Source organism: Puntigrus tetrazona, chromosome 11 (genome assembly GCF_018831695.1).
Source record: "Puntigrus tetrazona isolate hp1 chromosome 11, ASM1883169v1, whole genome shotgun sequence".
NCBI lineage: Eukaryota > Metazoa > Chordata > Actinopteri > Cypriniformes > Cyprinidae > Puntigrus > Puntigrus tetrazona.
The window spans coordinates 8,245,930-8,269,849 of record NC_056709.1 but is presented as its reverse complement, the minus strand read 5'-3'; the positions used below and the strand labels follow the sequence as shown (position 1 = coordinate 8,269,849).

Genomic DNA, 23,920 nt, shown 5'->3' with positions numbered 1-23,920 from the left:
CTACACGTCAAATGAGGTAAGCGTTAACCTGAGATTCGCCACAGAAAGTATGAATAATTACATTAAATTCTCACACAAGTACCTTTAAAGGGTTAGTTCGCCCAAAAATGATCATTCTGTTATTAATTGCTCACCCCCTTAAGGTATTTTGGATGAAATCTGAGAGCTCAGACCCTGCATAGACGGCAACATGCTACAACTGCAATGTCCAACAGCCAAAAGTATACCGACATCATTGATAAAACAGTCCAAGAGACCAGTGTTTCAACATCAGCTTCGCAAACCTACAAAGAGAAAAAAATTACTTCTTGAGCAAATATCCATCCACAGAATCTGCTAGCAACTCTTACATCAATATTTGGAAAATTATTTATTTGTTTATTTCTAGTCCTTTCTAGTAGCTTTATTATTATTTTACAGTTGGCTAATTATTAGACAAGGTTACAATTTGTTATCCATTTCATTTGTTTTCGGTTGCTTTAGGCTACATGTTTGTATGCTCAGATTTTTTACCATATATGGGCATTTTGAGTGTGCTTCCTTTGATAACCAGAACTGGCATTAGTTTTCTGTTTCTCATTTCTTCACAGATCACCATGGACGAAGTTGCAATGAGACCAACTGTCTTTTTCCTTCTGTTCACCTTTGTCAACTTGGCTGCAACAAGCAAGGTAAAATTACCACACCAAAGGCAAAAAGTACTAAATTATATTGCTCATTCTTCTTAAGTCTTCAAGTAATTATTCTCCAGTGCTTATTAAATAGTGACTTAAATGAGATAGAAAATGGAACAAAACAAAATGAATACTGTAATCTGTGTGCAAAAAAAAATTGTCCATGATTTTTTATGATTTTAAATGATATTGCTATTTGTTAGTAATGGAAAGATTTGACTCACGATCCTGTGTAAATAATTTATCATGTTTGAGGAGAAAGTCCACATTACTATGTACCATGAGTTGTTTTGTTTTCTGAGTAGGGTTGACTTTTTCTGTGTATTAGATCAAAATAGCTCTGCCCTGTGAGCCGTAAGAACACATATTGAAAATAATGTTTGTTCGCTTTAATACAGAACCAAGGTATAGATATCTACAGCTTCCACATTAACTCTACAGTCACTAGCCGCTATGCTTCTACAATCATCACAAGCCGTGTGACGAACGTGTTAAATCAGCCTCAAGAGGTCAATTTTGAAGTCAAGATTCCCAAGGATGCCTTCATCAGCCAGTTTAGAATGCAAGTATAATGCAAGGCATTCAAGAATTCTCATGTAAATCTCAAGACAAACAAAAAAACATTTTGCCTAATAACATTAGTCCCTGTTTTTTAGCTAATAATAGCAATCCTTTTTACATTAGGACCATAGAAGGGAAGACATATGATGGGGTTGTGAAGGAAAAAGAAGAAGCTCAGCAGCAATACAGTCAAGCGGTATCTCGAGGACAAAGTGCTGGACTGGTCAGGTACTGGGACTGGTATTTAAAAAATATTCTTCCAATGACTCAAACCGTAGACCGTTGCCCTAGCTTGCAATGCCAAGGTTATAGGTTTGCAATTGATTGGAAAATGTATACTTTTAATGCGTCTCAATTGAAAAGGAGTTCAATATTATATAATATATTATAATATTCAATATTTATTTCAGGATTATTAATTATTCTTGTCTCTCTTTCTATTATAGTGCTGTCGGCAGGACTTTAGAGGACTTTAAAACCTCAGTGACAGTAGCTGCTTTTAGTAAAGTGACCTTTGAGTTGACCTACGAGGAACTGTTAAAGCGTCGCCTCGGCAAATATGAGCTACTCATCAACGCCCAACCGATGCAGCCAGTGGCTGACTTCAAGGTATGAAAAAAAACATCAGGATTGATGTAATTAGGGTTTATAGATGGGGTTCATCATAATGGAAAAAAAAGAAGTATAAGATTTCTTAATATAATTTTGGCTAGATTGACATACACATCCATGAGAATCCAGGAATTTCCTTCTTGGAGGTCAAAGGTGGTCTGAACACTAAGGATCTGATCAATGCAGTCACAACCATCAAAGCAGACAAAGATGTAAGAAAAATAGGGAAATTACTTCTTGCTTGATTGTGTTAACATGCTCAAATATAATGTGACAACATTTTCCATTTTGCAATCTTAGGTATGGGTGAAGTTTTACCCCACTCGTGATCAGCAAACAAAGTGTGATGACTGTAGTAAAAAGGGCCTTAATGGCAACCTGATCATTATGTATGATGTTGAGAGACAAAAACAAAGTGGAGATTTGATGGTATGTAGTGCACTTTAAACAGGAAGACAAATATAATGAAGACTAGAAAGTATTCGCTCATTGACACAGATTTACAGCAAAGCAAAATGAATCTAACTTTTCATTTACAGTTAGAGTGTAGAAACTCATTCCTACTTGTCTTTGCTTTTCAGGTATTAGATGGTTACTTCGTCCACAACTTTGCACCAACAGATATTCAGCGCATTCCCAAAAATGTGGTGTTTATCATTGATGAAAGTGGCTCCATGTCAGGCAAAAAAATTGAGCAGGTGAATAGTTTTGTTTCTTCTTTGTGTTTTACTTGATGAACTGTTGATTCTTAAGAATAACACAGGAGAAATTATTATTTTTCACATAATTATGGTTATTTAAGGTGGCGATCCTCCTTAACGTGGTGGAGGGGTTTGAGTGCCTGAATGACCCTAGGAGCTAGGTTGTCCGGGGCTATATGCCCTGGTAGGGTCTCCCATGGCAAACAGGTCCTAGGTGACTAGCCAGACAAAGAGCGGTCCATGATACCCTTATGGAAAAGACCTTGAATGGAGTCGACAACCCAACCCCTGGACTCAGAATCTAGTTTTAGGGACATGGAACGTCACCTCTCTGGGGGGGAAGGAGCCTGAGTTGTTGCGTGAGGTTGAGAGATACCGGCTAGAGATAGTCGGGCTCACGTCCACGCACTGCTTGGACTCTGGAACCCATCTTCTCAAAAGGGGCTGGACTCTTCACTACTCTGGTGTTGCCCGCAGTGAGAGGCGGCAGGCTGGTGTGGGCTTGCTCATAGCTCCCCAGCTTAGCCGCCATGTGTTGGAGTTTAACCCGGTGGACAAGAGGGTCGCCTCCCTGCGACTTAGGGTTGGGGGGAGGACTCTCACTGTCATTTGTGCCCTACGGCCGAATGGCAGTGTAGAGTACCGGCCTTCTTGGAGTCCTTGGGAGGGGTGCTGGAAAGTGCTCCAACCGGGACTCTATCGTCCTGCTGGGGGACTTCAACGCTCACGTTGGTGATGCTAGTGACACCTGGAGGGGCGTGATTGGGAGGAACGGCCCCCCCGATCTAAACCTGAGTGGTGTTCTGTTGTTGGAATTCTGTGCTAGGCACGGTCTGTCCATAACGAACACCATGTTCAAGCATAAGTGTGTCACCAGTACACCTGGCATCAGGACACCTAGGCGGAGGTCGATGATCGACTTTGTGGTTGTATCATCTGATCTCCGCCGCATGTCTTGGACACTCGGGTGAAGAGAGGGGCGGAGCTGTCAACTGATCACCACCTGGTGGTGAGTTGGATCCGTTGGCGGGGGAGGAGGCCGGACAGACTTGGCAGGCCCAAGCGTACCGTGAGGGTCTGTTGGGAACGTTTGGCAGAGACCCTGTCAGGAGATCTTCAACTCCCGCCTCCGGCAGAACTTTGACCGGATCCCGAGGGAGGCTGGAGACATTGAGTCCGAGTGGACTATGTTCTCTACCTCTTTGGTCGATGCAGCCGTCCGGAGCTGTGGCCGTAAAGTCTCCGGTGCGTGTCGTGGCGGCAACCCCCGAACCCGATGGTGGACACCGGAAGTAAGGGATGCCGTCAAGCTGAAGAAGGAGTCCTGTCGGGCATGGTTGGCCCGAGGGACCCCTGAGGCAGCTGACAGGTACCGGTGGGCCAAGCGGACTGCTGCCCGGGTGGTTGTGCAGGCAAAAACTCGGGTCTGGGAGGAGTTCGGGGAGGCCATGGAAAATGACTATCGGACGGCCTCAAAGAGGTTCTGGCAAACCGTCCGACGCCTCAGAAAGGGAAAGCAGTGCCCTGCCAACACCGTATATAGTGCTGATGGGAACCTGCTAACCTTGACTGGGGACATTGTCGGGCAGTGGAAGGAATACTTTGAGGACCTCCTCAATCCCGTCAACACGTCTTCCACTGAGGGAGCAGAGGCCGGGGATCCGGGGGGGGACTCGACCATTACCCTGGCTGAGGTCACTGAGGTGGTTGAGAAGCTCCTCGGTGGCAAGGCACCAGGGGTGGACGAGATCCGCCCGGAATACCTCAGGTCTCTGGATGTTGTGGGGCTGTCTTGGCTGACACGCCTCTGCAGCATCGCGTGGACGCGGGGGCAGACGGGGGTGGTGGTTCCTCTTTTTAAGAAGGGGGACCGGAGGGTGTGCTCCAACTATAGGGGGATCACACTTCTCAGCCTCCCTGGGAAAGTCTATGCCAGGGTACTGGAGAGGAGAATCCGCCCGATAGTTGAACCTCGGCTTCAAGAGGAACAATGCGGGTTTCACCCTGGACGTGGAACACTGGACCAGCTCTATACCCTCTCCAGGATGCTGGAGGGTTCCTGGGAGTTTGCCCAACCAGTCTACATGTGTTTTGTGGATTTGGAGAAGGCATTCGACCGGGTTCCTCGTGGTGTCCTGTGGGGGGTGCTCTGGGAATATGGGGTAAGGGGCCCTTTGCTAAGGGCTGTCCGATCCCTGTATGATCAGAGCAGGAGCTTGGTTCGCATTGCCGGCATTAAGTCAGACTTGTTTCCAGTGCATGTTGGACTCCGACAGGGCTGCCCTTTGTCACCGGTCCTGTTCATTATTTTTATGGACAGGACTTCTAGGCATGATCAGGGGCCGGAGGGGGTCTGGTTTGGTGAGCACAGGATAGCTTCTCTGCTTTTTGCTGATGATGTTGTTCTGTTGGCTGCATCTGGCCAAGACCTACAGTGTGTGCTGGGGCGGTTTGCAGCTGAGTGTGAAGCGGCAGGGATGAAAATCAGCACCTCCAAGTCTGAGGCCTTGGTCCTCAGTCGGACAAGGGTGGCTTGCCCCCTTCAGGTTGGTGGGGAGCTCCTGCCCCAGGTGGAGGAGTTTAAGTATCTTGGGGTCTCGTTCACGAGTGAGGGAAGAATGGAACGAGAGATTGACAGGCGGATCGGTGCAGCTTCTGCAGTAATGCGGTCGCTGTACTGGTCTGTCATGGTGAAGAAAGAGCTGAGCCGCAGGGCGGCTCTCGATTATCGGTCGATCTTCGTTCCTACTCTCACCTATGGTCATGAGCTTTGGGTCATGACCGAAAGAATGAGATCCCGGATACAAGCGGTCGAAATGAGTTTCCTTCGTAGGGTGGCTGGGCGCTCCCTTAGAGATAGGGTGAGGAGTTCAGTCACTTGGGAGGAGCTCGGAGTAGACCCGCTGCTCCTCCACATCGAGAGAGGCCAGCTGAGGTGGCTCGGGCATCTGTTCCGGATGCCTCCCGGACGCCCCAAGGGAGGTGTTCCGGGCATGTCCCACCGGGAAGAGGCCCCGGGGAAGACCTAGGACACGCTGGAGGGACTATGTCTCTCGGCTGGCCTGGGAGCGCCTCGGTGTCCCCCCGGAAGAGCTGGAGGAAGTGTCTGGGGAGAGGGAAGTCTGGGCGTCCCTGCTTAGACTGTTGCCCCCGCGACCCGGCCCCGGATAAGCGGAAGAAAAAGAAGAAGAAGAAGAAGATAATTATGGTTTTTGTAAGATTTAGCTAATGAAAGCATTATATTTCAGACACGTTTGGCTATGCTGAGGATTTTGAGTGACCTTGCAGAGGATGACCACTTTGGATTGATTACATTCAACGGTGACATTACAACCTGGAAACCTGAACTCCTGAAAGCAACTGAAGCAAATGTGGAAGGAGCGAAGACGTTTGTGAGGAGAATTACGAGTGGAGGATGTAAAGTATCCACTTTCTGCTAACTGAACAAAAGCATTCTAGATGAATAAATGGAACCATGAGGGAAAAACACCCTTGAAGGGTTACGCCAGCCAAAAATGGAAATTTTGTCATAATCACTGTCATTAAATCCCTGTGTCGTTCCAAAGCCGTAAATGCTTTGTTTGTCCTTGAAACACAATTTAAAATATTTTGGATGAAAACCGGAAGGCTTGTGACTGCCAAGTAAATAACACTGTCAAGGTCTAGAAAAGTGAGACATCGTCAGAACGGTCAAAGCTTTATGGGTTTGGAATGACACCAGTTGTAAGTGATTAATGGAAAAAATTTAATTTTGGGATGGAGTAACTCTTTGGGTGACAATGATGCCTAACTGACATGCTTCAGGAAACATGATCTCCATGGTTTTAGTAGTTGAATAGCCAGATCCCTGACTGTGAAACAAATGAAAACAATCAAATAAATTCTAGATGTCCACCTTAGTACATATTTCTAACATTTGTTTTCCCTTTCAGCCACAGACATAAATGCTGCAGTGCTAAAAGCTGTGGACATGATTAACAAATACTCACAAAAGGAATCTGCATCCATCCTAATCCTGTTGACCGATGGAGACCCCACTAAAGGCACAAAATAACTAATTTAGTCCTGCATGCACTCTATGTACATAAATATCACAGTCATGGCCAAAATGACTGGCAGTGACATAAACAGTGTGCTGTTACAGTTGTGTTGTTGATTTTCCCAACAATCCAGGAGCAATTTGGTGATATTCCATGGATTTTGATGGGCTAAAGATCATGATAATGATATTTTGGATTTGTGGCATTAGAGATTTGGCCTAGAAGCTGGTATTTAGAATTGTATTGCATTATTTTCCTGAAACATGAAAAAAAATATCTGCAAATACTGCGAAGTACTACATTTATGTCACTGCAAATACTTTAAGCCATGACTATATGTGTACTGTTTACATATGAATTCACCAGCACAGAAGTTTCAGGGGAAAAAAATGACCCTGTACACTAAAATATGATGGAGTGTACATTTAGTAGTGAATAGTCACATTTTTCTTCATTGCCATGCACAAAATCCCTCTCAATATTTTATTTATTTATTTTTTTGCAAATAGGTGAGACTAACCCAGAGAACATTCAGAAAAATGTGAAAACGGCTATTGGTGGAAAATTCCCCTTGTACAATTTGGGATTTGGGTTTGATGTCAGCTTTGAGTTCCTGAAGAAATTGTCTTTGGAGAATAACGGCGTTGCTCGCAGGATCTATGAGGATGATGATGCAGATCGACAGCTGCAGGTCAGATGTAAAAAAAAAAGAAATCTTCTGGGAATAGCAACAAGAAAAATCAAGCTCGGGTCATTCTCCAGTGTGCCATTTGCTGTTCCCAGAACTAAAAATACACTTATGTTAAAATACTATTATTCTAGTCCTTGTATTTTCCCAAATGTATTAGGGCTTCTATGAGGAAGTGGCCATCCCGCTCTTGACAGATGTCCAGCTTAACTACCAAGGGGTGGCCAATTTAACCCAGTCCACTTTCAGCCAGTACTACAATGGTTCAGAGATTGTGGTTGCTGGTCAAATTACTGATAACAGTCTGGAAAGTTTCACCACTGAGGTCATTGCATTATCGGTAAGATCACAAACATTTAATGGGAATAGTTCATTTACAAATTCTGTTGTTATTTACACACCTGGGCGTCTATCCAACTTGTAAGCTGCTATAAATAGCCTTTGTTTTGTTATTTTTGACGTGAATATAATTCTCTTGCGTTCAGTGAAGAAAAAACAGCATACAGGTATGAAGAGTGAGCAAATAATATAACTCTTTAGGTGCATTATTCTTTTTAAACCTCTAGAGGTGCTTGACCCACTTGGCCATCAAGGTCTGAGCATTTGACCTTTATTTTCTTTGTTCCAGAAAAACACTAAGGTGGTATATCACAGCAGTGTACCTACAGTGGACCTTAGTAGTGGCATACCTGAACAGGAGAATTTCATTAAAAGATTATGGGCCTTTCTTACAGTGAAGCAGCTGCTGGAGAAAATGTAGGAACATGTATACAGCTTCTACTTTATGTACAGTATGTCAAAGTATTACAGGATTTTCATGTTCTCTGCACTTTTCTCTTTTTTTCTCTCTCTGTAGGGTTCTTCTAAAAGGCTTGGAAAAAGACAGCGCAAAGAAAGATGCCCTTGACCTTTCCCTGAAGTACCAATTTGTCACACCTCTTACATCGATGCTGGTCACCAAGCCTCAGGATGAGGAGATGCAAGTGGCCCACAAACCCGAGGAGGGAGAGAAAGCAACAAGGCATTCATCTGGAGCTTCTAAAATATGTAAGTAAAGAAAAAGAGCTGTAGGATATTTATTTGTTTTTCAAGATAATATTTGTGCTATGATATTTTGAATTATTTCTCTTTTTTAGCAACAAGACAAATGTCCAGGTCCAGTCATCTTGCAGGTCCACAACTTTTTTACTGTTTTCCTGCATTCTCAACAAATTAAATAAATAAAATATAATATTTATGTTGATAACTTTTTAACGTTAATGTAACATGCATTTGCCACACAAACTGTTTAAAGGTTTGGGTTCAGTACGATTTAAAAAAAAAAAAATGAATACTTTTATTCAGCAAGGACACATGAAATTGAGCAAAGATGATAAATAGACTTTTGTATTTAGCATTTTGCTATTCATGTAATAATGCAAAAAGAAAGTCTTATCACAGGAGTAAATTATATTTTAAAATGTATTATACTTGTAATGAGGTGTCATATTTGCTAGCTCTATAATGAGAATATTGAGAGGGGTCGAGCGAGGGTCGAGGCAGGCAGTTATGATCAAGGTCAGGGTACACAGGCAAGGGGTGAGAAGGCAGGCAGCAAACAATCAGAAAGACAAGATCATTCCAAGATCCACACAGGAAATCAGTGGGAATGTAAAATAGCCAATCAATGGGTTGCACCTGGGCGGGTAATCAGCTCTAGGTATGGTGCATGATGGGAAATGAAGTTCGAGACTAATATTCAGGAGAGGGTTCCCTCCGGTGGCCATCGGAGAGAGCCACAGAGGCTCTGTTCATGACAACTCTACTGTCCACTTAAACTTCTTGACTTTTCTGCTTTGCAGATAATATGCTTCTTGCCTCCGGCAGTGTAGGGCAATATGGTACTGTACATCTCTTTCTCTTATTTAATTTCCTGTGACATTGAAATCCTTGCTCAAACCAGTTTCTTAGTCTCTTAACATTTGTAGATTCCCACAGACCAATGAGACGAAAAAGACCCCCAAAGCAGCCCCGCATGCACTTGATGAAAGGTATGTGTGTATATTCTAATATGTTAATGAAAATTAAATAAATGATTATAGTTGTTATATTGCTAACTGTTAGCTACTAATATAGCTGTTTTTTAAGAGTGTATTAAAATTGTTTTCTCAGTACAACTTTAATCACTGACCCTACCATTGTTATTTTTGCTTTACATTTAATAACATCATTATAAACTGATTTTTCATCTTACTTCCTTATCTTACTATTCAGCCATGTCACCGTTACCGTTACCTAGAACAACCTCTCTTCCATGTATGTGGACCTTGCGCATATTAATTTTATTCATTGGATTGTTTTAAAGTATCCAACATCATATGTCCCTATTTTATTCCTATTTCACTTTTTGTTTTTCAGTGAGGAGCATTAGGATCTTGAAATCTTCTGGTAATGCTAAGCCACTTTGTTATGATGTTCCTTTTGCTCAGAAAGTCAGGCTCCAACAGAATGTCCTATCAGGTCAGATATCAATTCTAATACAGCTTGTTTTAGAACCAGCAATATTACCTTTCTTTAAATTGTCCGTGTGAATTTATGCAGTGTAATGTTTGTTTATAACCAGAGTTCTCGATGAATGGGCAACTTGACTCATTTGGAGGAGAAGGCTTCAGTCAAATCTCAATTCATTACAAAACTAGTCACCACCTGCTGCTCAGCACGAATGAAATTACCTACAACGATAGGCAGGAAATTTTGAAGTTTTCATGGGAGCAAAATCTCACCCACGATGAGATAGAAGAGTAAGATGTTTGAACAGTGTTGAGAACATTTTTAATGATTTTTTTTTTTTCGGCTGGAATGTGTGGAAAATAGTGTTTATCAATACAGCTGTTGTATTTATAGTTAGTGTTCTTGGTGTAAACAGGCCTTTTATTCTGTTTCAGCGTGTCTCTGATTCTACGGAGCAACGAATTTGATATTACCATGGGAAACATCCGGGTTGCTATACTTCTTCATAAGAAAGATGGTGCCATTTTTCTGTGGCCTGCCATTTGGCAACAACCAAGAGATGTCGCTTTGATGGGAATTTTAGGTAAGATAGTCACTGTACTGATATCTCCGTACTGATACCAAAGATGGTCTGTGAGTGATGATATTGTGGTTATTAAACCAGCACTGTATGTAATATTTTAAGGAGAGGCTGGTATTTCATATGATGAGATCCCAGGATCACAAACACCAACTTTAAGGATAAAGGACAAGGAAGTGAAGACATCTTGGTAAGTGGTAAATAAATATACATTGCCAGTCAACAGCTTATAATTATTAATATAAAAAAAGCAATAAAATAAATAATAAAGAATTTTCTAAAGCTCCCAAAGCTGCATTTATTTCATAAAAACGCAACAGTTTAAATAACTTTTTATTTTTATGTATTTAAAATGTAATTTTATTTTTTGATGGCAAAGCTGAATTGTCATTATCATAACCCCAGTGTTCACTGGCGCGTGATCCTTCAGAAAGCATTAATCTGATTTAGTGCTTAGTTTTTAAAATCTTTTGACTGGTAGTGTCCATATAGCTGTCCATATAGCCATAAAAATCCTTTTTAAATGAAGTTGTTGTTGTTATTTCAGGGTGATGGTGAAGGACTACAGGCTCGCTTCTGCTCCTGTGGTTGGATGTTGGCTTGTACCTTTCCAGGATCTCACCCAGCAGCAGCTCTCTGACTTCACCGTCACTCAGCTGTAGAGTTCAGCAAAGAAAAACTAAAAGATTTTAATAACATTCTTAATATGGACATTGTTGATTAAATAGCTATAACGTTGTCATCTAGTGGCAAATAGTAGGGGCATGACCAAGTTGCTTTCATCTTTAGCATGCTTTGTCTTAGAATGTTTAGAAATGTGTTTTTCTTTGCTCACACAAATGTACCTTGGCCTTAGCCATGTGATAGAATAGCAATTAAAATTGCAAACCAAAATTATTTCTATATTGAAACCCTTCAATTGATGCTTTGATTGTAATAGTTGCTATAAAATATCTACTTTTTGTGGTCCTATCTGAAAATATATTAAAAGCACAACACAAAAATTCTGCAGAATGTATTGACAGATTATATGGATAATATATTTTCTTAAAAAGCATGCCTCGATATTTCAATCAATCAATCATTTTTATTTATATAGCGCTTTTAACAACACAGGTTGCATCAAAGCACTGAACAGTATAAAGTGGAAGAATACAATGACAGGGATGTATAATGACGAGAGTGAAAAATTTGTTATTAAATGCAGAGACGGTCTCTGTAATCAATCGACGATAATCACTAGAAGTTAAGTGTCCCTAACAAAGCAAGGATCCATTAATGAGGCAAAGGCTATAATATCGGCATGGTGCTTCTTATATAAGCCATCAACAGGAGATATTCCAAAAATTGCTGTTATTGGACAAGGTATCACAGAAACACTAAGAGCTTTTGACATTGTATCAAAAAAAGAGGACCAGTAAGAATTCAGACTAGGACAAGTGTAAAATGTATGAGTATGGTCTGCTGGGGACAACAGACATCTATTGCATCTATCATCTTCTGATAAACAGAGTTTTTTTAATTTTGCTTTAGTGAAATGGATTCTGTGAACAACTTTAAACTGAATGAGATTTAAGCGAGCACAGATACAGACAGAGTTAATTTTGGCTAAAACAGTGTCCCACAGCTCCTCGTCAATTTCCTGTTCTAACTCCATCTCCCAGGTTCCATCTCCCTAGGTCATAAATGGAGGAAATGCGGTTCAGAAATTTTGGTAGCAAGAATATATCTTCAATTAAAGTATTCTTTGGCTGCTGGGGGAAAGTATCCAAATGTTTTTTGGCAAAGTCACGCATTTGAAAATAACGAAATAAGTTTGATTTAGAGATTTTATAATTACTCAACAAATCGTTAAATGACCCAAATGTGTGATCAAAGAACAGATCCCGGAACTGTATTAAACCCTTTTCATTTAGCTGTGTGAAAGTAGAATCCAAACTAGAAGGGACAAAAAGATGATTACCACAGATAGGCGCCAAAGTGGACAATGCTTTTAATTTGAAATGATTTCGGAACTGTTTCCAGATTTTTAGTGAAGAGAGTACAATCGGGTTTGTGGTGAATTTAGTGGGACATCGCAGATTGGGGTCAAAAACCAATGCGGGTAATGAGGATGATACGCAGGAATTGGCTTCCATCCGACACCAAGTGATATCTGGGGAATTACACCAAAAATATATTTTTTGGATATTAGCTGCCCAGTAATAAAAAAGAAAATTTGGAAGTGCAAGACCACCATCCTGTTTGGCTCTTTGAAGTGTTAACTTCGAAACACGTGGGGGTTTACCAGCCCAAATATATGAGGATATGATGGCATCAAGTGACTTAAAAAAGGATTTGGGGAGAAAAATAGGAAGCGTCTGAAACAGAAAAAGCATACGTGGAAGGATATTCATTTTAATTGACTCAATCCTGCCTACTAACGATAGCGGAAGATTATTCCACTGTTGAAGATCTGCTTTAATACAGTCTATTAATTTAGTAAAATTTTCTTTTTGCAAAGATTTGATAGATTTTGAGATTTGAATCCTAAATAACGAAAACCAGTAAAAGACATGTGAAACGGAAGCAACGTCCGGGAGATTTGTTTTGCCAACGCGTTAATTGGAAAACATTCGCTCTTAGCAAAGTTCAGCCTATACCCGGAAATAGAGCAAATGCATTATCTTATTCATACAGTTAAGAGGATCTGAGATGTATAACAAAAGTTCATCAGCATATAATGATACCCGATGTTCCTGTTCGCCTCTACTAATACCTGAAAACACTGAAGAAGATTTCAAAGCTATAGAGAGAGGCTCAATAGCCAAAGCAAAGAGGAGAGGTGAGAGTGGGCATCCTTGACGGGTACCCCGAGAGAGAAAAAAATAAGTAGACATTTCAGAGTTTGTTTTCACACATGCTGAGGGATTGAAGTACAATAAACGGATCCATGATATGAATGTAGATCCAAATCCGAAATTTTGTAGAACTGTGAATAAGTAATCCCACTCCACCCAGTCAAAAGCTTTCTCTGCATCCAGCGAGATGACCATTTCTGGCTTTGATGACCTGGATGGAGTAAAGACTACATTCAGCAGACGGCGTATATTGGACGATAACTGGCGGCCCATTATAAAACCAGTTTGGTCATCTGATATAATGGGTGAAAGATGACACTCTAAACGTTTGGCCAAAACCTTAGCTAATAGTTTAACGTCATTATTAATTAAGCTAATTGGTCTGTAACTGCCACAAAGTTTAGGGTCTTTGTCTTTCTTTAATATTAATGAAATCAAAGCTTGGCTTAGGGATGGTGACAAGAATCCTTGGTCCAAAGAGTGATTGAAAAGATGTGTTTTTAATCTAGATTTAAACTGGCAGAGTGTGTCTGCTTCCCGAACAGAGTTAGGGAGATTGATCCAGAGTTTAGGTGCTAGATAGCAAAAGGATCTGCCGCCCGCAGTTGATTTTGATATTCTAGGTATTATCAAATGGCCAGAGTTTTGAGAACACAGCGGACGGGCAGGACTATAATGTGATAAGAGCTCACTCAAGTATTGAGGAGCTAAACCATTCAGGGCTTTATAGGTAATTAATAAGATTTTAAAATCTATCCAATGTTTGATAGGGAGCCAGTGCAGTGTTGACAGAACCAGGCTAATAAGATCATATTTCCTAGTTCTAGTAAGAACTCTAGCTGCTGCATTTTGGACTAGCTGAAGTTTGTTTATTAAGCGTGCAGAACAACCACCCAATAAAGCATTGCAATAATCTAACCTCGAGGTCATAAACGCATGAATTAATATTTCTGCATTAGAGGTTGAAAGCATAGGTTGTAATTTAGATATATTTTTAAGATGGAAAAACACAGTTTTACAGATGCTGGAAACATGGTTGTCGAAGGAAAGATTGTGGTCAAACAGCACACCTAGGTTCCTAACTGATGATGAAGAATTAACAGAGCAGCCATCGAGTGTTAGACTGTGTTCTAGATTATTATATGTGGGGTTTTTAGGTCCAATTATTAGCATCTCCGTTTTTTCAGAATTTAGCATTAGGAAGTTACTCATCATCCAGTTTTTTATATCGACTATGCATTGTGTTAGATTCTCAATTTGGTGTGTATCACCAGGCTGCGCTGAAATATAGAGCTGAGTATCATCAGCATAGCAGTGAAAGCTAACACCATGACTCCTGATAATATCTCCCAGAGGTAACATGTACAGGTTGAAAAGTAACGGCCCTAGCACTGAGCCTTGAGGAACTCCATATTTCACTTGTGAGCGATATGATACCTCCTCATTTAATGCCACAAACTGATAGCGGTCAGATAGATATGATTTAAACCATGCTAAGGCGCTTACTCTAATGCCAACATAGTTTTCTAGTCTATCCAAGAGAATGTTGTGATCTATAGTATCGAATGCTGCGCTAAGATCTAATAGCACTAATAACGAGGTAAAACCACGATCTGATGATAGAAGCAAGTCATTAGAAACTCTAATGAGAGCAGTCTCAGTACTATGGTACGGTCTAGAACCTGATTGGAAATACTCGCAGATACCATTTTTTTCTAAAAAGAAATACAGTTGTAGAATACCTTTTCTAGTATCTTTGACAAAAAAGGGAGATTAGAGATTGGTCTGTAATTTACTAAGTCTTTGGGATCAAGATGTGGTTTCTTAATAAGATGAGTTTTTTAATAATATTTATGAGTTATGTGCTGTTTCTCTCTCATCGCAGATAAAGGGGGAGTTTTCTTTATCCGGTCAATAACAGCCAATAACATGCTGTGGACTTGAGTTTAAAGCCAGTTTGTGTTTGAGTTCAGTTTACTCTGCAGGTCATGATGGATCGAGCAGCTCTCCGGCTGATTTTCTTGGGTGTCTTCCTCATCTTAGCTACTTCAGATCCTGTTAAGAAGGTGAGAGATAAATTTTAGTTCAAGATAAAGACAGAATCAAAAATGGTACAAAAACAGAATATCTGTACTCGTGATTAATGTTTAGACAAATTATATATACTTATGTTGAATATACACCAATGTTTAAAAGTTTGAGCTCAGTAAGACTTCTTTAAAAATGTATGCTTTTATTTGTGAAATATATCAAAATTGACCTTAAAGACAATTCTAATTTAAAATATTTCTATTCCACATAAATGCTATAAATGAAATAATCCTGAATAATGTATCAACGTTAACACAAAAATAAAATATATATATATATATATATATATATATATATATATATATATATATATATATATATATATATATATATATATATATAATCCTGTTAAAAAGGTGAGTGACAAATTTTAGTTCAAGATGAAGACTGAGTCAAAATAAACTTATTAACAACAGTTTGCTAAATGAATTAATACCCAATGTTTTTTTGATCAGCAAATTGCCATATTAGAATGATTTTGGTTTTTACAAAATGTTTTTATTTGTATTTTTGTTTTAATAAATATAGCCTCAGTGAGTAAAGACTTCTTTCAAATACATTAAAAAATCATTTGTAATAGTAGTAGATCATGTATTTTGATATTTAATATGATTTAGCTTGTCATATATTCTGTTTATTTCTTACCTAAACCACAGTGCTATGTACAAAACCAGCTATTTATTCTTAACTGACTGGTTTATCTGTTTACACACTTTTTTGATTGTCTATAAAACCATTGTTGACAGAAAAAATGCATTTTGAGTAGACCAAACCATCTATTGCTCAACTGTGTACACTGAGATACAGTGATCAAAATGTATTTGTCTTTTAGTCCAAAGACCTTTTTTCCATGCTTTTTTTTGAGTAGTAAATATTTGAACAATCCTACATGAAAAGGAGGACTTTGACAACACTTAATGATGAGTTCAATGTCTCAACAGAAACAAAATGTGGATATATACAGCTTCTACATTAACTCCACGGTCACCAGCCGCTACGCCACAACAGTCATCACAAGCCGTGTTGCGAACAAATTGAATGAATCTCAAGAGATCCAGTTTGAGGTCAAGATTCCCAAGAATGCCTTCATCAGCAAATTCAGAATGTGGGTGAACATCAGTGTTATATAAGTAGAAATAAAGAGGCAAAGAAGCCATTTATAGCTTGTGGGCATCAGATAAGATAAATCTTATAATACAGCAAAACAAGAACAAAATACAGATAGAAGTTCTACTCTGTATGTACTTTTTAAAAGTACGATAGTAGCTAACAGTGCAGATTATGACACAAAGAAACTTATTTAGTGGTGCTACCATATGAGTGTGATGAGTTTTTTTTTTAAATGAAATACACACAGTTTAAATTTCTGGTATATTAAGAGAATATAATTGTTCAACTTTCTCCACAGGACCATAGAGGGAAAAACATATGATGGTGTTGTGAAAGAAAAAGAGGCAGCTCAGCAGCAATACAGTCAAGCAGTATCTCGAGGACAAAGTGCTGGACTGATCAAGTAGAATTTATATTTTATTAGGTTCGTAAAATATGTATTAGTATTGGGTTTAGTAATATGCTTGTATGTGTTTATATTTTAGATCAGTTGGAAGGAATTTAGAGGACTTTAAAACCTCAGTGACAGTAGCTGCTTTTAGTAAAGTGACCTTTGAGTTGACCTACGAGGAACTGTTAAAGCGTCGCCTCGGCAAATATGAGCTACTCATCAACGCCCAACCGATGCAGCCAGTGGCTGACTTCAAGGTATAGTAGAAGAAAAAGAACTAGATAATCAGTTATGATGCACAATGTCTGTCTATTTAATCACTGAATTCTAATATATACATAAATAGATGTTCTTTTCCTTAAATTAGATGGAAGTGCACATCCAAGAGAAGCCAGGAATCTCCTTCTTGGAGGTGAAAGGAGATTTGAGCACCGGTGATCTGGCCGATGCCATCAAAACCACCAGAGCAGACAAAGACGTAAGAGCTTTAAAGAGGATTAAAACACAGTTTAGATGTTTTCAATACGCTCATACACTTCAAATAAAGTTACCAAACTGTTCATTTTAGGCATGGTTGACCTTCTATCCTTCTCGAGATCAACAGACCAAGTGTAAAAGCTGTGGAGAAAATGGGTTGAGTGGTGACCTGCTCATATCATACGATGTTGAGAGACAAAATCCTAAAGGAGAAGTCATGGTACATTTTAAATAACATGCTTTAAAAAGGTAAAAAGATAATACAAATACAGAAAAAATTCAAAAGACTGGATTTTTCTCAGGTATCAAATGGCTATTTCGTCCACTACTTTGCCCCCTCTGATGTTCAACGTATTCCAAAAAATGTGGTGTTTATCATCGACCGGAGTGGTTCTATGCATGGTAGAAAAATAGATCAGGTAAATGTTTTGCCCAAATTATAGCATATGAGCCGTGAAATGTTTTGACTATAAACCACTGAACCCTTGACCCATTCTTGGCGGATATTGTATAATTATTTTATTTATATGTTGGAAGGACAAGAAAAAAAATAATTACGTGTGTGCTGTCCTTCTTTAGACTCGTTTGGCACTGCTGAGGATTTTAAGTGATCTTGATGAGGATGACCACTTTGGATTGATCACCTTTGACAGTGAAGTTAGCTTATGGAAGCGTGAGCTCCTCAGAGCTACTGAGGAAAATCTAGAGAATGCCAAATCTTTTGTGAAGGAGATCAGAGATAGAGGAGGTGAGTTACACATAATAAGGAGTAAGAAAGTTGTAACTCGCAATGACACAACTATGTTTGGTCTTCCTTTAGCCACGGACATAAACGCAGCAGTTCTAGCAGGAGTGGATATGATCAGTCGACATCCACGAGAGGGAACAGCCTCCATCCTGATCCTGCTGACCGATGGAGATCCCACTTCAGGTACAGAAACACTGATATATACAAACAGTCACTGCCCACGTTTAGCTCTCTAAAGAAAAAAACTGCATTAGGACTCCCTTAATCGTTAATGTTGTCAGTCAGCGCATATTGTTTTTGCACTTTTATGAATTCATGATTAAATTATTTTTCATTTTGTGATTCCTATGCAATTTCATACAAAATCAAACAGGCCTAAATAATCATTTCCATGATTTGTTACATAAAATAAATTTTATTTTTTACATTTAAATGTTTGATTGTTCACTTAACAGATTTTAACAAGCAGTTTTGTGATAAAATTAAGGTTAGAGTGTCAGTGGAAGTTTTAGTTTTGAACCACATCAGCATCAGAGGCACATTATAAAATTTCAGTCATAAAAGTCATTTAGAATTTTTTTGTACAATTATTGTTTATTTTCCATTTATATTCTCGATGTACATGATTTTATTTAATCGTGTCTGAATATTTGAATTTTGAAAAAAATATTTGTCTTTAACAGGTGAAACCAACAAAGAGAAGATAATGGCGAATGTGAAAGAGGCCATTGGGACAAAGTTTCCCCTCTATTGCCTTGGTTTTGGATATGATGTTAACTTTGACTTCCTGACAACGATGTCTCTGGAAAATAGTGGAGTTGCTCGCAGGATTTATGAAGATTCAGACGCTGATCTACAGCTTCAGGTGAACTACTGACGATCAGCTGAGAATTCATCTTTAATGCTGAGCGCTTCTGTCTTTGAGCGTATTTAAAGTTTGTTTGATTTTTAGGGCTTCTATGAAGAAGTTGCCGTCCCTCTTCTCACTGAAATTCAACTTAAATACCCAGGAGGTACAAACCTTACCAAGACCAGCTTTAGCTTGTACTTCAATGGCTCTGAGATTGTGGTGTCAGGACAAATCACAGACAACAGTGTGGAGAGTTTCACCACCGAAGTCATCGCAGTATCAGTAAGATCTTCACTCATCTGTGTAGTGGCATATTACTAGGATCACTGGTCGATTGTGGAGGACATCTGAATAATAGCTTTGTTTTTATAGAAGGTATTAGGGGTGAAAGTGGTACTGACAGCATCCCTGTTGAAAATGTTCACTGGAAATATTATTTCTGAGCAGAAAGGCAGCAATGTGACGTATCAAGACACTATAATGACAAAAGAGCCCAGTGATGTTCCACCTGAGGATGAAGATTTCATGCAGAGGTTGTGGGCCTACCTTACAGTGAAACAGCTTCTGGAGAGACAGTAAGTTTATGAGTGAATTGCCATTTTGTGTTTTAAGTTGGACATTGAAGACATCTTTCTGTCTCAGGGTGCTTCTTAAAGGACAGGAGAAAGAGGACGAAAAGAAAGAAGCTCTCAGACTTTCTCTGAAATATCAGTTTGTCACTCCCCTCACCTCTATGGTCGTTACTAAGCCACAGGAAGGAGACGTGGAAGTAGCCGACAAACCCAAAGAGGGAGAAGCGCCGCACAGACCTCCAGGTGAGAAGCAATATATAAAAGTGTACAAACTTTGTGTATTTGTGTTTTTTGCAAATAAATATACTAGTTCAAAACAAATTTGTTAACTATGTCTACCAAATGTATTTAATATAATGAAATGAAATGAGTTTTGATGACCGCTATATAGAGTGAATAACCTTTGTATTTTTTTTTTTACCTTTTACCAGTACCTGTACCTTTTCATCCTTTTGCATGTAAGTACAAAATAATGAAACAAATAGTTAATGTATTTATTATGTAATTATTGTAGAGATTTTAAAGTTGCAATAGCTTATGGGAAAATGTAAAATATATAGGATGGACACTTGTTTTGTTTTTTATTTGTTTTGTTTTTGCTTTTTTGCATTAGTTGATAATTAAAGTCCTTCATATACCAACAGAAAAGTCTTTCATTTTGTTTCAGTTATTTTAATTTTGTAAACTTAACGTTTTTGTGTGTTTGAATTTCCATGCTTACTTTAATATACTGCATACGCATTGAAGTATGTATATATACAGTACATGTGTTAATTTCCCAGCACCAGGATTTAGTCAGCACCACTTTAGAGGTCAGCCTGGTCTACCCGGTCCACCCGGTCCACCCGGTCAACCTGGTATGCATTGTTTCTTCTTAAAGCTTTCTTCTTTTAATAAGGAAATTATTTGTATACTGCTTGGTGTTCAGACCAAGCAATTTACATCATCCATTCTTTGAGAGAACATATCGATAGATCGTTTAGAATAAGATCCACAATATGCATTTGGAAAATAGAAGAATTTACTAAAATTGGGTGAATTGTCATTTTATGCCAAATATTTCATTTAGTTATTTTTTGTCTATCCCAGAACGAGGATATGCTGGTCATCCAGGGATCCGTGGTATGGCTTTTTTTCATGGTTACAGAAAAATGTGCTCCTCTTATCTTATAGCTTCCACTTTTTTAGAACAAGCAGTATTTAAAATTATAATGATATCATCATTAAGACTATCTAAATACTGCTTTAACACCCCTGCATTTGTTTCCATTTTAAAAAAACTTTAGTGGAAAATAGCTATGGGTTGCTGGGTTTGCAATAAAACAGATATTGAAAATTAATTTGTAAAAAATTGATTTTGTTTTATGCTCACAACATGAACTTTTTTTTTTTTTCAGGTGGACGATATCGCGGTAATATGCGACCTCGATGTATGTGTTTTGATTTAATTTCTCTTCTACATTAATCAGCCAGATTCTGTGCATATCATGTATGTCTTATCTAATTATCAATTATTAAATGAACGGCAGTTATTGTACTTGGTAAGAAATTAAAGTCTTTTTTTGTTGTTTCATCTTCATGCCCAGTTCCCCACTTACAAGTAGATGAGGGTATGTACAATTTTGCAATGTTTTCTAAACAAAATTCTGATAATAGTAGTAGTAGTAGTAGTAGTAGTAGTGATTTAATTTAATTTCAACAAAATGTAATCAACTACTCTTTGACTGTTAAGTGGCAAACATACTATACTTTTTTACTAATGCGTACAATTAACTCCCTTCTTTAATTATTGCAAATTTACTGCATTAAAAGGTACAGTGTATTCGGAAAGTATTTACAGTGCTTCAACTTTTTTACATATTGTTATGTTGCAGCCTTATTTCAAAATGGATTCTCATTATTAAAATCTCAAGTTGTGTTTGTTAACATTAGTTAATGCAATGTGAGCTAACATGAACTAACAATGAATGACATTTTATTAACATTTTAACAAAGATGAATACTGTCATAAATGCATTGTTCATGGTTTGTTCATGTTAGTTATTACATTATCTAAATTTAACAAATGACACCTTATTGTAAAGTTTTACCGACTTGAGGCTAGTACCAAAGATGCTTCAACAGTATTGAGCAAAAGCTGTGAATACTTGATCACACATATGCATGTTTTTTTGTTTGTTTGTATGAAAACTCTGTAACTGTGCCTTCAAATATTTAATTTAGTTATTTTTTGTCTATCCTAGGAGATGCTGCTCCAGGATTAATCTGTATGGCTTTTTTCATGGTTACAGAAAAATGTGCTCCACAGATCTTAGAGGTCTCACTTGGAAACCCAAATCACCAGCATTACGAGAAAGATGTTTGAATTGAAATGTTTGTTGGCAGTGTGTGTGCACAACCACCCTATAATTTTAAAGATACACTCCTGTTATTTTATCTCGTTAAATCATTTCTTATATCAAACCGTTGTTAGATGCCTGTCTATGTGGCGTCACATGTGATCCAGCCTTACCTACGAAAAGAGAAGGTTCATTTAAGAACCTTTGCAATTCACCTTCCTTAATAACATGCTACTTATTAAGTTCCATGGCTAAAGTAAACAATATCATGAGAACTGCTCATCATCCCACAGGAGAAAGGGGCGGGGTTCAATTCAAATGGACTGCTAGGGCCTGGCTAGCGCTCCCCGACCCATCTCACTGGCACGTTTGTTCAACTGGGCTATGTGATTCAATATGATTCATATGTTCTTCCATGGTTCGGTTTCCCATGTTACTCCTCAGTCTTTCCCTGCACAGGTCTGCTATCGTTCAAGTTGTGCTCCGTTGAACTGGGGTTAGCTTCTCTGCCCTTCAGAACAAACCTGAATGAGTGGATGAACATTGCCATTTTATATATATGTATATGGCTTGCAAATTCCACTTGCCAATAGTCATTGGCCATTTCTTGTAACGCTCAAAAGTGATTTGGTCTCCCAAGTGAAAGCCCTAATGTCTGTGTCGACATTCTCCATTCCCTCCTTCATAAAATGAGGGTTATAAATGTAACTGAAATGTTCTGCCTTGTGTCAGGTAAATACATACAAAATGTACATTAAGTCCAATTTGATTGGTCACACCTTCTTCTGGTTTTAGTTGACTCGCGCTCACATCCAGTGATTGAATCTGCTGTTACTATGGCAGGTACATAAAACTTAAACTTTTAATTTTTAAATAACAATTAATGTATTTGTCTTTTTAATGCATAAACCTATTTTATTAGATGTCAGGCCAGCAGCTGGGAGGATGTTACCTGTTCCTTCTATAGTCTCAGGTACATATATAGCTCTCAAACTTAATAATTCTGAAATTATAGAAAAATGGTGATGCTGCATTTGGTTATTTTTTGTCTCCCACAGTTCGTAGCAATCGTTTCCTGCTGCCTGTTGTTGGTCAGTCTAAGCCACTCTGTTTTGACGTTCCTGTTCCTCACAAACTCAGACTTCTACAGCATTCAGCTTCAGGTTATTACTACACATTTATGACATACACAAGTCTTTTTCTTGAATTAAATGTTTATGCATACACTTACTGTGAACTTAGAGTTCTCTATGAATGGAGAATCCACAACTGGACAAAACGGATTCCATCAAATTGCCTTACATTACAACACGAACCATCATCTGACAATAAACACAACATCTATCAGATACCACGATGGCCAGACTCTAGTTGAGTTCTTATGGGGCCAGGAACCGACCCAACACATTACTGAGGGGTAAATTAATACCTTTTTAAACAAAATACCATTTGTGTTTTTACTAAACTTGTATGTCATAGCTCTTTGTTAACCTTAAAGATAGAACTCATTCTTCAGCATTTCTGTTTCATCAGCGTGTCTCTGATTCTACGGAGCAAAGAAATAGATATCACCATGGGAAATATACGCGTTGTTATTCTTATTCATGAAAAAAAAAGGGATGCGTTTCTGTGGCCTGCTGTTCGACAACAGCCAAAAGATGTCAGTTTTACAGGCATTTTAGGTAAGAGTGTCACTTATCAATCATACGTTACAACTCATACAGGAGAAAGTGATGATATTGTGGTTATTAAAATCAAAATTTAGAAAAACTTTAAATGTCCTTGTATAAAATTTGAAGGAGAGCCTGATATTTCATATGACGAAATCCAAGGAACACAAACACCAGCTTTAAAGTTAAAGGACCAAGAAGTGAAGACATCTTGGTAAGTGATCATTAAAAGTACTGTAAATGAATAATACATTTAATAACTTTGTTTCACTTAGAGAACAAAAAAAATTGATTATATATAACAATGTAAATTATATTTGGTATAATTTAAATATTGGTAAATGTTATTTCAGGGTGATGGTGAAGGACTACAGGCTCGCTTCTGCTCCTGTGGTTGGATGTTGGCTTGTACCTTTCCAGGATCTCACCCAGCAGCAGCTCTCTGACTTCACCGTCACTCAGCTGTAGAGTTCAGCAAAAATATTT

General features: G+C 38.6%; 1 protein-coding gene across 1 annotated transcript; it reads left to right on the top strand.

The window, feature by feature from the left end:
* The first annotated feature begins 473 nt into the window (after nt 1-473).
* Nucleotides 474-23,913, top strand: LOC122354372. Its single transcript, XM_043252537.1, has 49 exons — nt 474-494; nt 591-671; nt 1,073-1,236; nt 1,359-1,463; nt 1,682-1,844; nt 1,949-2,059; nt 2,148-2,276; nt 2,429-2,545; nt 5,797-5,965; nt 6,481-6,591; nt 7,098-7,279; nt 7,437-7,616; nt 7,905-8,032; nt 8,133-8,323; nt 8,413-8,448; nt 9,118-9,156; nt 9,244-9,306; nt 9,530-9,571; nt 9,674-9,775; nt 9,879-10,056; nt 10,201-10,349; nt 10,452-10,536; nt 10,894-11,006; nt 15,155-15,252; nt 16,219-16,382; nt 16,686-16,790; nt 16,873-17,035; nt 17,146-17,256; nt 17,347-17,475; nt 17,558-17,674; nt 17,835-18,003; nt 18,076-18,186; nt 18,687-18,868; nt 18,956-19,135; nt 19,301-19,428; nt 19,496-19,668; nt 19,857-19,883; nt 20,208-20,282; nt 20,515-20,547; nt 20,823-20,855; nt 21,012-21,035; nt 21,669-21,692; nt 22,560-22,607; nt 22,687-22,737; nt 22,823-22,927; nt 23,007-23,181; nt 23,298-23,446; nt 23,564-23,648; nt 23,788-23,913. Exons 1-49 carry the CDS (start codon nt 489-491, stop codon nt 23,900-23,902), a joined length of 5,418 nt encoding a protein of 1,805 aa, XP_043108472.1. The 5' UTR covers nt 474-488; the 3' UTR covers nt 23,903-23,913.
* The last annotated feature ends 7 nt before the right edge of the window (nt 23,914-23,920 follow it).

Excerpts from the sequence above, each read along its gene's own strand:
- LOC122354372 (XM_043252537.1), top strand. Across the intron at positions 19,136-19,300 it reads CCGAAGTCATCGCAGTATCA|AAAGGCAGCAATGTGACGTA; the intron begins GTAAGATCTTCA and ends ATTTCTGAGCAG. Across the intron at positions 22,738-22,822 it reads TGTTCCTTCTATAGTCTCAG|TTCGTAGCAATCGTTTCCTG; the intron begins GTACATATATAG and ends TGTCTCCCACAG.